General features: G+C 40.7%; 1 protein-coding gene across 1 annotated transcript in view; it reads right to left on the reverse strand.

Annotated features, from left to right (window-relative positions):
• Positions 1–13,427, reverse strand: part of nup107 (nucleoporin 107) — a 61,206-nt gene that overhangs the window by 30,780 nt on the left and 16,999 nt on the right. Inside the window, exons 4-7 of the mRNA XM_038780257.1 lie at positions 13,008–13,114; positions 11,133–11,289; positions 8,437–8,540; positions 2,314–2,441 (exon numbers count right to left, since the gene is read on the reverse strand). Of these exons, the coding sequence (XP_038636185.1) occupies positions 2,314–2,441; positions 8,437–8,540; positions 11,133–11,289; positions 13,008–13,114 (496 nt within the window). The remainder of the gene's footprint in view (positions 1–2,313; positions 2,442–8,436; positions 8,541–11,132; positions 11,290–13,007; positions 13,115–13,427) is intronic.

Consider the following 13,427-nt stretch of genomic DNA (forward strand, 5'->3'; position numbering starts at 1 on the left):
CCCCGATTCCTTTTTGTCATTTGTTTATGTAAACATGTGGGCTGATGTTTGGGGGTTGGTGGGAGGATGGGATCGTTGTTATTGTTATGGGAATTGACATTTCTGTTGCTGATTATTGTTTATTGGTGGTGGGTGTAAATTCGGGAGAAAATGTGAAAGAGGAGAATACAAATTTTTTTTTTTTACAAGTATAAACCAAGGAGGAAAGTTACTGAAAGAATTCACAGGAGTCTGCCGATGAAGTTCTTTAACAAAAGCAAGAGATTAACTATATTACACCAGACAAAAAGACTGGAAACATCTCACTACCAACACAAGAATATGATTAAAATCACAGTATTCCGTCCCCCAGCAAAATCTTTACAAATCCAGACGGACAAAACAGTTTACAATATTAATCCTATACCCAAAATATGAGGTACATGTGAATTAACAGAAAATGTGGTCAGACACACCATACTCCAGGATGTGAGAAAGCAGATTCCATGGATTTCTCAACAACCCTGCCGACGTTGTCTACCTCAAACGCTGCAGGAAAGGATGCCCCAAGGCGCGGTGAATTGGCAAGACCATGCAGATGCTGCGACAATGGATGAACGGACATCGTGCGACAATCACCAGGCAGGAACATTCCCCTCCAGTCGGGAACACTTCAGTAGTCAAGGGCATTCAGCCTCCAGGACGCATGACAATGCAGAATCGCCGAGCAGAAACTGATAGCCAAGTTCCGTACGCATGTACGGCCTCAACCAGGACCTCGGACTCACGTCTCACTACACTTAACTACATTTAACCCACTACTATCAGGCCTGGGCTTGCGAAATCCTACCAACTGTCCTTACTTGAGACAATTCACACCTCTTTAACCTGTGATTATCCCTCTCTCCAGTTACACCGTCTGGACCTGTAAAGACTTAATTACCTGCAAAGAGTCGCATAGTATCTATCATCTTGCACCATCGGCTTTGTCTTTACATGCTGTTTGTGTGTAACCTACCTCTTCACTCACCTGATGAAGGAGCAATGCACCAAAAGCTAATGATTCCAAATAAAGCTGTTGGGCTTTAACCTGGTGTTGTAAGACTTCTTACTGTGCTAACAGGAATCAGTGAGTAGGGACTAGTGGGTCACTTTCAGGTTAGCAAGCTGTAAGTAGTGGAGTGCTACAAGGATCAATCCTGGGACCTCAACTATTTCCAATATATATCAATGACCTGGGTGAAGGAATAAAATGTGTAACTACTTAATTTGCTGACAATACAAAGATAGATAGGAGAATAATGTGTGAAGAGGGCACAAGGAGTCTGCAAAGCGATAGTTAGGATAAACAATGGGGGAAAAAATGAACAGATTGGAGCACAATGTGGGAAATGTGGACATGTCCACTTTGGCAGGAAGAACGGAAAGCATGAATCAAAAAGTTGATTCGCGGAATAATTAAGATAAATGGGAGTGTTGCTGTTTAATCTAAGGAAAATGGAGTATAAAAATAGGGCAGTTTTGTTACAGTTATACAGGGCATTGGTGCGATCATCTCTGGAGTATTACGTACAGTTTGGTCCCATAAGAGGCGATATAATTGCACTAGAAGTAATTCAAGGAAGATTCATTCAATTGATTCTTGATATGAAGGATTACCTTACGAGGACAGGTTGGACTTAAATCAATTGGCGTTTAAGAGAATGAGCGCCGATATTATCAAAACATAAGATTCTGAGGGGACTTGACAGAGTGGATGCCAAGAGTATGTTTCATCCTCTGGAGGTAAAAGAACTAGGGGAGAGTTTAAAAATAGGGGAGAGATGAGGAGATTTCATTCTCAATGTCGTTAGCATGTGGAATTCTCCTCCCCAGAGAGCAATGGAGTTACGGTCGTTGAATATTTTCAAGGCTGAGTTAGATAGATGCTTGATTACCAAGAGTCGATGGTTCCGGGGGTAGTCAGGAAAGTAGGGTTTAGGCTATAATCAAGGCAGCCATCATCTTATCAAATGGCAGAGTAGGCTCTTGCTCTTAATTCATATGTTTGTATGTATCCTTCTTTGTGCGATGTATTACCCTAACCAAAGAGATCTCCTCGTACCTACTAATTCCCCCCCGATTTAAATTTTGTCAGTGTTTCTTGGTGCCACACAGTCAAATGCTGCCTCGATGTCAAGGGCAGTCACCCTCACCTCATGATAAAATGCTATAAATTTGAAAGTGCAAAAAGGTGAGACAAACTTGTGCAGTCAATGAGGGATGTATATCCACAACATAAAATCTCAATTTACCCTGTTCCTAACAGTTTTGCACTAAATTTGAATGCTGTACCTGTAAAGAGATCCAATTAAACGCCAGGTGACCATTTCTTGCTGAAGGAACCAGAGAACACTTGCTGTTTTTGAAAATTTCTGCTGTCCAGGAGTTGCACGGTTCACAATCTTCTGAAGTAAATCTACCTGAAATAATTGGGCAGTTAGAACTTCTGTTTTGTTTGAAATAAATTATTGCACAGCTAGTTATTCTGTACCTATAAATATCTACCCAACTGTCGAGTAGAACAGATTACACAAGACTATTTCTCCTTGCATGTGGCATATATATTTGCACCACTAATCAGTCAGACTAAGTAGTCTGAATATTGCTGCTTATCTTTGCCCAGTATCTGCTGCAAAGTATTACTTGGTAAAACATAAACCAATTCACAATTACTCTCCGAAGGCCACGAGGACCCAAACAATGTATATATAATTCCTTGAAAAATAACAAATTCATCCATATAGTGATCGCTCCTTCCAAAAGGATTCCTAACTATGAGATCATTAATTATTCCTGTCTTATTACACAGATCTAGGATAGCTTGCTCCCTCATAGCTTCCATTAACATACTGTTCGAGGGAACTATCACGGATACATTCTATGAACTCCTCCTCAAAGCCGACTTGACCGACCTGGCTTGACTAATCGACATGTAGATTAAAATCCCCCTTAATAATTACATGCATTAGTTATTTATTTGTTGATTGCCCGCCCCACCGTGATGTTATTATTTGATGGCCTACAGACCACACCCATCAGTGACCTTTTCTCCTGACTATTTTTAATGGATTTAATCTTTTTCTCCATAGATACTTTATCAACTCTCACTACCACCCTGGTGTCATCCTTAAATATCAGGGCTACACCACCTCCCTTACCTTCTTGTCCGTCCTTCCGAATAGGCTGATACCCCTGGTATTTAACTCCCAGTCATGACCATCCTGCAGCCACGTCTGTAATGGTCACTAAATCATACTCATTCACAATGATTTGCATTTACCTTGTTTCGAATGTTACACGCATTCAGCAGAAGTGCCCTTATGCTCGTTTTTTAGCTTCTTTTTGAATCCTAACACCTCAATTAATAACATCTCCTGAGTTCTTGTTCCCTTTAACATTTTTCATAATATTCCATGTAGTTGAACTCACCTCCTCACTTCCTTCCCATTAACCATTATAGTTCCCATAGTTTTACCCTTCTCTTTCCAGCACTTGCTTCAACGAGCAGCAGCACTCTCTCCGTTTCTCTGCACTTTCTATCCTTCATGTATTATCCAATTCCATTTAGAAAGGTACAATTGATTCGGAGTGCCATGCTTGTTATCTACTGTCGATAAAGTTTTTCCTCAGGTAACCTCTGGTATTTTGCCAATCACTTCAAATCTGAGCCCTCTGGTTGTTAACTCTTCAGCTATTAGGAAAAATATAAATTTCTGCTCAAATTATTTGTTATCGGCCTTTAAAAATAAACATTGCCTGGACACAAGACCAGTGCCTTCAGTTGTCCAGGCCTTGACCTCTGAATTCACTCCCCAAACCCCTGTCTTTCTATCTCTCATTTCTCCTCCAAGATGCCAAAAACCTATAATCAAGGATTTAGTCACTTGTCTTAACATCCCATAAGTGTTGAACTTTGTTTGACAACTGGCTCCTATGAAGCACCTTGGTAGCAGACAGCAACAGACTTATGTTTCAGGTCAATTACCTTTTGTCCGCCATCTGAAATGTTAACTATTCTTTCACAACAGATGCTGCCCGACCTGACCAGTGTGTTTTGATTCCAGGGTATACTAATCTATTTATTGGCAGCCTGCTCAAAAAGCAGCATCACTAAGATTTCAAAGAGTGTCACAGCAGATACGACTTATATCCCTAAAGCTATGAAGCACTCTCAAACTCATGAACAAACTCTAATTTACATGATTTTGAATAAAGTTATTAGAATGTTATTATCATAATGAATATTATTTAAATCCATTACTTCAGTAAGTGCTGTGATATAATTAGTTGTTACCTGTGCATATTCGTATTTAACTGTTGAGTTCTAACTCTGTTCTGTTACTGTTATTTTGATGTTCAACTAGCAGCTCCCGTTGAGTTCATACTGTATCTATTTTTATACATTAAACAAGGTGAACATACGTGTTTGATACCCTTTTGTGGTCAAGTTACGTTATTTTGGCGATGAGGATGGGATAATAAAATTTGAGTTGCAGCACGTTCAAGGTGCCATTTTGCTAGTTTACCAACGGACGACAAGTTAGCAGCAGCACAGCTATGTTTGTGTCTGTCAGTGAGTTGTTGGAAGAGAACAAGAATTGGACTGAATATGGGGAAAGGTTGGAACACTTTTTCCTTGGCAAATGGGATTGCAGATGAGGCTAGAAAACACTCAATTCTCCTGAGTGTGTGTGGGGCAAAGACTTACAAGCCAGTGAGAAATTTAGCCACATCGCAGAAACAGGAAACATTTCATTTGCGGATTTAGCTACATTCGTTAAGAATCACCAGAATCCTGAGCCCTCCATAATTGAACGACGTTTCAAATTCCATCGTCATTTTTGGAAGATGGGACAGTCTATAGCTATCTTTGTTGCTGAATTGTGCCCCTCTTCTGAATATTGCAAGTGTAGGGAAGTTTTGGAAAGCATGCTTCGAGACAGACTAGTTTGCGGCATTAACGAGGACAGCATTCAGCGGCATTTGCTGGGAGAAACCACACTTTTAAGACTCTAGAAATTTCTCATGGCATGGAAATAGCTATCATGAAAACAAAAGATATTCAGAAGACCAATGGCGACACGCACAACATCAAGTAGCAAAAGTAGCTTCAAGTAAAAAAATGAAGACAGTGGAGTGTTTTAAGAGTGGAGGGTCACACTGTATGAATCACTAAGTTTATGGATGTTGTTACCAGTGTAACAATAAGCGGCATTTAGCGAAGTGCCGGGGTGCTGGGAAAAAGTCGAAGGTTGAGCAGAAAACGTCAGTTGGCAGTGCATCACTTGTAAAGTTCCGACCAGGCAGAGGAGCACCACTATGACATGTTTTGTGAGCAAGGGGCGTGCAGAGCCTATTTATGCTACAGTGGAGGTTGCTGGACAGAAAACCAAGATGGAGGTGGACACAGGAGCCTCTGCATCAGTAATCAGTGAGGAGACCTTCAGGAATGTTTGCGGCTGTAAGCAGGCACTGACCCTTACTCAGGCAGGAATCAACCGTTGGATGTACATTAGTGAGACTATACCATTGCCAGGAGCGTTAGAGGCAGACATTGCATCTAACAGGCAAGAAGAGCATGGCTCCTGGCAGTAAAATGCCATGGGCCTAGTGTACTAAGGCGGGAATGGCTCAGGAAAATTCAGATGTACTGGAGTGAGATAAAGCAGACAAAATTGACAGAAGATGTCATTCAGAAATATCCTGAGGTTTTCAAAGTTTACGGGGCACTACAGTTAAATTGTTCATAGTTCCTCGGGCTAATCCTCATTTTTTTAGAGGACACTATGAAAGGCAAAGTGGTTGAGTTGGAGTGGGTGCAAAAGCGCGGAGCTATTGAGCCCATTCAGTTTTCACGATGGGGAACTCCAATTGTTCACTTCTTAAAAGTTATGGTACTGTGTGCATAAGTGGGGATTCCAAAGTTATGATTAATCAGGTTTCCAAGCTGGATGCTTACCCACTGCAAAGGTTATAAGATCTGGCATCAACCCTTGTGGGAGGCAAGACGTTTTCAAAACTGGACATTTTGACCCAGACTGGAAACTTATTATGTTGTGCAATGCCTCGCTCTACCGTGTGGGAGTCGATACTTTCATATAATAGAGATTGGCTTTGCATCTAGAACACTGAAAGGCTAAAAAGGGGGTATCCACAGTTGGATGAAGGTCTAACTATCGTTCTTGCGTTAAAAAGATTCCATCAGTACCTCTATACTCGTTTGCTCAGCATATATACCGACCGCAAGCTGTTGATGAGCCTTTTCAAAGAGTCAAAATGTATTCCTCCCATGGCCTCAACAAGAATACAGCACTAGGCGCTTACGCTACAAGCTTATCAGTACAGCATTGTGTACAGGGCATGGAAGGACAATGCTAACAGGGACGCATTAAGTCGTCTCCCTTTACTGGATATGCCAACCCAGGTATTGTGACCTCCCGAGGTGGTTTCCTTACTGGAGAGAACTGCCCAACTTTCAGCGAGTGCTAAACAAATTAAGCAGTGGGCAGACAGAGATCTTATCTTGTAAGAAGTTAAAAGGTTTTTGATGGGGCAGCATGGTGGTGCAGTGGTTAGCACTGCTGCCTCACAGCATCAAGAATCTTGATTCGACCCTGGCCCCACGTCATTTTCCATGTGGAGTTTGCACATTCTCCATGTGTCTGCTTGGGTCACACCCCAACAACCCAAAAAGATGTGCATGGTAGGTGAATTGGCCACGCAAAATTGCCCGGTAATTGGAAAAAAGAATTGGGTACTTAAAAATGTTTTATTTTTTTTTAAAAAAAAGGTTTCTGAAGACGGAGTACGAAGACGGAGTCTGAAGCACGAAGATGAGTTCAGTATGCAGGATGATTGCATGTGGGGTGGAGAATGGTCATTTCACCCCCTGGTTATTCCCAGCTAATGGATTGAAATTCACGAGGCTCATCCAGGTCCCTCTCTAATAAAATGTCGAGACAGGTCATGCGTTTTGTAGTCCATTATGGATCTGGATTTGGAGAACAAAGTGAAATCCTGTTCGGCATGTCAATCTAACCAGACGATGGCACCACCAGCAGCATTCCATACTTGGGAATGGCCTGATCCTCCTTTGTCAAGAAGAACTCATGTGGATTTTGTCGGTCCTTTCATGGGTCACATGTTTTTAGTCATCGTGGGTGCACATTATAAGTGGTTAGAAGTATACATCATGACAGCGCCCAGTACCATAGAGAAGCTGCACCAAGTCTTTGCAACTCAATGGGCTACCAGATTGTCTTGTTTCTGATAATGGTACAACTTTCATGAGCGAGTCGTTCTAAGAGTTTATGCAAAGGAATGGAATATACCATGTACATAATCATCCAGCTTCAAATGGTTTGGAAGAGCGAGCTGTTCAGACATTGAAGGAAGGATTGAAGAGGAGGACAGGCGATACTTTAGGGACCAAGCTCTTGTGGTTCTTATTTCAATATCGCATCACAACACAAACAACTACGGGACTCACACCAGCTAAATTATTGATGGGTAAAAGACCAAAGTCTCACCTGGATCTGCTACATCCAGATGTCAAAACAAAAATGGGAAGGAAACAAGAAAAGCAGAAGTAGAGAAATGATCATCATGCTAAAGAGAGACCTTTTAACCCGAATGATTGTGTTTATATCAGGAATTTTGACAGAAACCAGCATTGGCCACCTTGATTTAATCTTAACTAATGTGGTCCAGTATGTTTGGTAGTGAAATTAAACAATGGAAAAGTTGGTGACAAACACAAAGATCATATTTGTCTACACCATGGCTCGGAAGAATTAAAAGTTCCACATAACAGAATAGAAGAAAATGCCGGAAGTCATTCCTCTTTTACCAGGATTTCTAAGGGACTCTACTTCAGAAGTGGCACTCATGCACAGATGCTCAACCTATTCCTGCGCTCACAAGTTCAGTTGAACTAAGTCAAGCATCACCAGAGTTGATGCCGTCACCAGAGCTACCACGCAGATCACGGCGCAATCGCAAAGCTCCTGAAAGACTGATGTATAATTAAAGCATTAGTTTCATTGTATTTCTGTCTTTAAAGGGGATTAAAATTTCATGGGGGAGCAGGAAGCAGTGTTATAGAGTGTTATTATTGTGCATCTTATTTAAATCCATTGCTAATGTCATCAGTAAGTGCTATGGCATCATTAGTTGTTGTTACCTGTGTATATTTGTATTAACTGTCATTAGTTCTAATTCTATTACTGCTATTTTGATGTTTAACTATCTGCTCCATTTTTGAGTCCATACTGTATCCTAAATTTAATTACTTTTATACATTGAAGAAGTTTAACTTACAACACGTGTTCGACTACTTTGTGGTCAAGTTACCACAGAAGCTATTACTCCACATAAGGAAAACTAGTTGCAAAAGCCAGGCTTTAAAAATCTTACCATTTCCTTGCAATTGGCTTCATAAGCTTCTATCAGATCAAAGATGGCACTTGATGAATGTGCCTGGAAAGATGTCAAGAATTTTGGAAACAGGCTGGCTGAAGCTGTCAAAAACAGAAGGGTACAAAACTTGGAAGGTCTTAGTAGATTTTGAATGATAATCTCGATACAAATTATATTGTTGCTGCCACCAAATATCTTCAGATTTTGGCTGTTTTCATTTTCAATGGACAATACTGCTGAAATTTTAACATTCATTGAATACTTTCTTTCATAAATATTGCACTGCTTCCAATTTTAATAAAATGTATTGTTTATTGTAGAAATCAGATAGAATTCAGCTGTTCTAGTCTGTTCTTACTTAAAAATAAAAATTGTTCACAGAAACTGGGTGCCACTGGCAAAGCGGCATTTATTGCCCATTGTCAATTATCCCTGGGAAGGTGGTGGTGTGCATATTATCAAAACGGTGAGTGCAGAGCTCTTGAGATTCAGAGATTGGTGTGCTTACTGTATGACTCACAAAACGCAACTGCAAGTAATTAAGGCAGCTAATTGAATATTGTTAATGAATATAAAAGTAGAGCATATATACTTCAGTAGTACAGGACACAGACAGGAGTACTGTGTACAGTATTGGTCTCCTTATTGAAGGATGTAAATGTATTAGAAGTTCAGAGAAGGTTTGCCAGACTAATATCTGGAATGGACAGGTCACCTTATAGGGAAAGGTTGGACAGGCTGGGCTTGTAGTGCTGTAGTTTAGAAGGGTAAGAGGCAACTTGATTTAAACGTTTAAGATCCTGAAGGGTACTGACATGGTGGATTTGGAGAAGATGTTTCCTCTTGAGGGAGGAGTATAAAATTTGGGGCCATTGTTTAAAAATAAGTTGCTGATTTAAGGCAGAAATGAGGAGAAATTATTTTTCTCAGGAGGGGCGAGTGTCTATGGAACTCTTCCTCAAAAGGCAATGGAAGCAGGATCTATGGATATGTTTTAAGACAGATGTAGACAGATCCTTGATAAACAACAGGTGAAAGGTAGGCAAGGGGTTACAATCAGGTCCACCATGATCCTATCAAATGGCGGAGAAGATTCAAGAGGCCGAGTGGCCCTCCCCTAATTGTTGTTTCATTTTTTGTATTCTTTCATGGGATGTGGGCATCACTAGCAAAGTCAGCATTTGCTGTCCATTCCTAACTATCCTTGAACTGAGTGGCTTAACTAGGCCATTTCAGAGGGCAGTTAAAAATTAACCACATTACAGTGAAACTGGCATTACATGTAGGTCAAACCAGGTAACAGTAGTAGATTTCCTTCCCTATAGGGCATTAGTGAACCAGACAGGTTTTATAAGAGTTGATAATAATAATATTTATTAGTGTCACAAGTAGGCTTACATTAACACTGCAATGAAGTTACTGTGAAAATACCATAGTCGCCACATTCTGGCACCTGATTGGGAACACAGAGGGAGAATTCAGGATGTCCAATTCACCTATTAGCACGTCTTTCGGGGCTTGTGGGAGGAAACCCACGTAGACACGGGGAGAATGTGCAGATTCCGCATAGACCGCGACCCAAGCGGCAATCATACCTGGGACCCTGGCGCTGTGAAGCAACAGAGCTAACTTAATAGTTTCATGTTCACCGTTACTGAGGCTAGCTTTCAATTCTAGATTTATGAATTGAGTTTAAATTCCATTAGCTGCCATGTAGAATTTCAGCACATGTCCTCGGAGCATTAGTCTTGGCCTCTGGATTACCATTCCAGTGGCATTACCACAACACTAGCGTCTCCTCTTGGTTTTAAAATCATGCACCAGCACCTTTTCCAGATAAATAGATAATTGAAATATGCAAGTTAGGCAAAACCCGTCAATTCTGAAGGTTCTTCAACCTTTTGTATTAAATAGAGTTTTAAGACCCCCCCCCCCCCCCCCCCCCCAAGTACATTTGTACCTTGTTACAACGATCACAAGATTAGCATGATTGCTTCGGCTCTAATTTTCCACCGATCATGAAACAGCACCATATGTGAAGTGAGTTGGTAAACTAGTAATCAGTGTATAATCCTAATTAATCTTTAGCCCCTCAGGACTTACCAAGCATTAAAATGCATCGTGCAAACATGCTGAAGCATTACATACACATAAACTCTGGATCGATACAATGAGAGTATCTTACACATTGGGAATCCGGTGCGATGGGGCGGCACAGTGATGCAGTGGTTAGCACTGCTGTTTCACGGCACCGAGGACCCAGGTTCGCTCCCGGATCCGGGTGACTGTCGTGTGGAGTTTGCACATTTCTTCCCCCCCCCCCCCCCCCCCCCCCCCGTCTAAGTGGGTCTCACCCCACAACCCAAAGACGTGCAGCGTAGGTGGATTCGCCATGCTAAATTGCCCCTTAATTGGAAAAAGAGCAATTAGGTACTCTAAATTTATTTTTCAAAAAAGGGAATCTGGTACGGTACAGTGAATATAAAGTACTCCTGATAACATTGCTATCGCAGTAACTCAAGATCCAATTCTCAAGGCTGACCTAATGTTCCCTCCCTACCAAGCCAATGGTAGGTTGAGACTAATGAAACTCATTTTACTTGGGTCCCATAAAATAAAAATTTTCATTGCCCAGACCCCACCTTGATGCTTCAATGCTTACATGCAAATTTACGGCCAAGCTTATTGCTTACCAGTCAAGCCTGGATCATCCTCCCTTAACAAGACTGCACTAAGAGTTACATCCTCTGAGAAATTTCCTAATGAATCAACTGGTGATTTCAAGCTAATTCTGTGGCGGCGTGACAAAACAGGTGCATCAGCCTCATCTGCTTCTTCTTGGATATATTGCTAGAAAAAAAAGTTATAAAGAGTCAAACTAACAACACATTTTAAATTATCTTTCTCGTTGACTGGCAAAGGGAATCTGGCATTTTTGATCGGTAAAAAGGAGTATCGATTATAGATTTAAAAACAACCCAGTTTGAAAACCATTTTAAAATGGATTCTGTCCTAAACTACAGAGCTGAATTAATCTCATATCAACTTAAAAACGACATAGCTTACATAAAAATCTGCAAGCACACAGAATTTGTTTGAAACATTTGCAAAAGTACTGAACAGTGCAACAATTTCATCACGGTCAAATTAACACCCAGAGTTAACATGAATCTGCCATTGTTCAAAATGTGATTATAACAGTCAGCAAATACATACCTAATGATAAGCTTACATTCCAACACACAGAAGGAATCAAAATATGCAACATAGTCAAGCCTAAGTTGCACATTGATGATTGACAACTAATCATCGAATCAAATGTATTGAAGACTCATCCAAACCAATCAGCATGTAGGAACAGATTGACTCAGATTGATAACAAATTCCTTAAAGATAGTGGTCCGGGCAGCCAGCTTCACTCATGAATCACCCTATACTATTTGCTTGACTATCTACTACCTTTATTTCGTATTTTCATATTTCGACTCTAACTCTAGTCTGCGCAGCTGTTTTGCTTTGAGCAAGAAGCCATTACTGTATTTTCAAAGTTCAAGTCGTTTGTAAGCTACTAAGTTTACAAAGAACAAAGAAAAGTACAGCACAGGAACAGGCCCTTTGGCCTTCTAAGCCTGCTCAGACCATGCTGCCCGTCTAAATAAAATCTTCCACACTTCCGGGGTCCATATCCCTCTATTCCATCCTATTCATGTATTTGTCAAGGTGCCCCTTAAACGTCACTATCGTCCCTGCTTCCACCACCTCCTCCGGCAGCGAGTTCCAGGCACCCACTACCCTTGCCTCGTACATCTCCTCTAAACCTTGCCCCTCGCACCTTAAACCTTTGCTTCCTAGTAATTGACCCCTCTACCCTGGGAAAAAGTTTCTTGACTATCCACTCTGTCTATGCCCCTCCTAATTGTGTAGACCTCTATCAGGTCGCCCCTCAACCTCCTTAGTTCCAGTGAGAACAAACCAAGTTTATCCAACCTCTCCTCATAGCCAATGCCCTCCAGACCAGCCAACATCCTGGTAAATCTCTTCTGCACCCTCTCTAAAAGTTGCCTCTCTTTAATTATATCTCGGAAAAGTCTTCTGCTGGCAGGGGCTTTCTTGAGAACATTTGATTTTTAACCACAAGACGATTTCAAACTCTCAATTATAATCAATAGACACACAATAAAGATTTCATTTCGCACCAGAGACTGAATTGATCTCTCCTTGCATCGTCTGTACTGAGTAACACTACACTCTGTAGGCTTCACCCGATGTCTATATATTTGTTTATTTATCTATGTCCTTGGTTTTTCATATACGGAACTATCTATTGGACTGTATGCAGAACAATATTTTCCACTGTACCTCGGTACACATGACAAATCCAAATCATGATAAATTCCCAGCTTTATAAATGATTCACTGGTATATTTTTCTTTTAAGGATCAATACAATACAGCAAATAGATTTGTTTTTATAAACATTGAATACGTAATATTGCATCCATTTTCATTCTTGACTTTGTTTCAAAGAAAAATATTTAATAAAATTACAAAGTAATATTGATTTCTTACCAGAGGGAGCTCTGGTACTGAAGGTGACAGTAGAGAGGGTCTGATTGATCCCAAGATAGAAGATACATCGGTTTGTTTCAGAGGACAGACTCTGGTTTGTGGTGTATCTGTAATACAAGTCAGAAATTAATTTAAAACAACAAACACTAATGTTTGCATTTGACATTCTCTCTACACTTGAATTTATGTAATTTTGTGGTGCAATGATTAACATCAGGATGCGATGTGCAAAATTTGTGATTTATGTCAAGAGTGTCAGTCAGGACCAGCAGCGAGGGTGCCGAAATATACACAGGCAATCACAGCCTTACAGGACAGCATTTGCAATTAAAAAATGGAGACAAACAATGCCCAGGATAACAATCAAGAAATGGAAGAGGCCATTGTCAGATTGAAAGCAAATCATTTCACTCCCACAAA

Source organism: Scyliorhinus canicula, chromosome 20 (assembly GCF_902713615.1).
Source record: "Scyliorhinus canicula chromosome 20, sScyCan1.1, whole genome shotgun sequence".
NCBI classification, from domain to species: domain Eukaryota; kingdom Metazoa; phylum Chordata; class Chondrichthyes; order Carcharhiniformes; family Scyliorhinidae; genus Scyliorhinus; species Scyliorhinus canicula.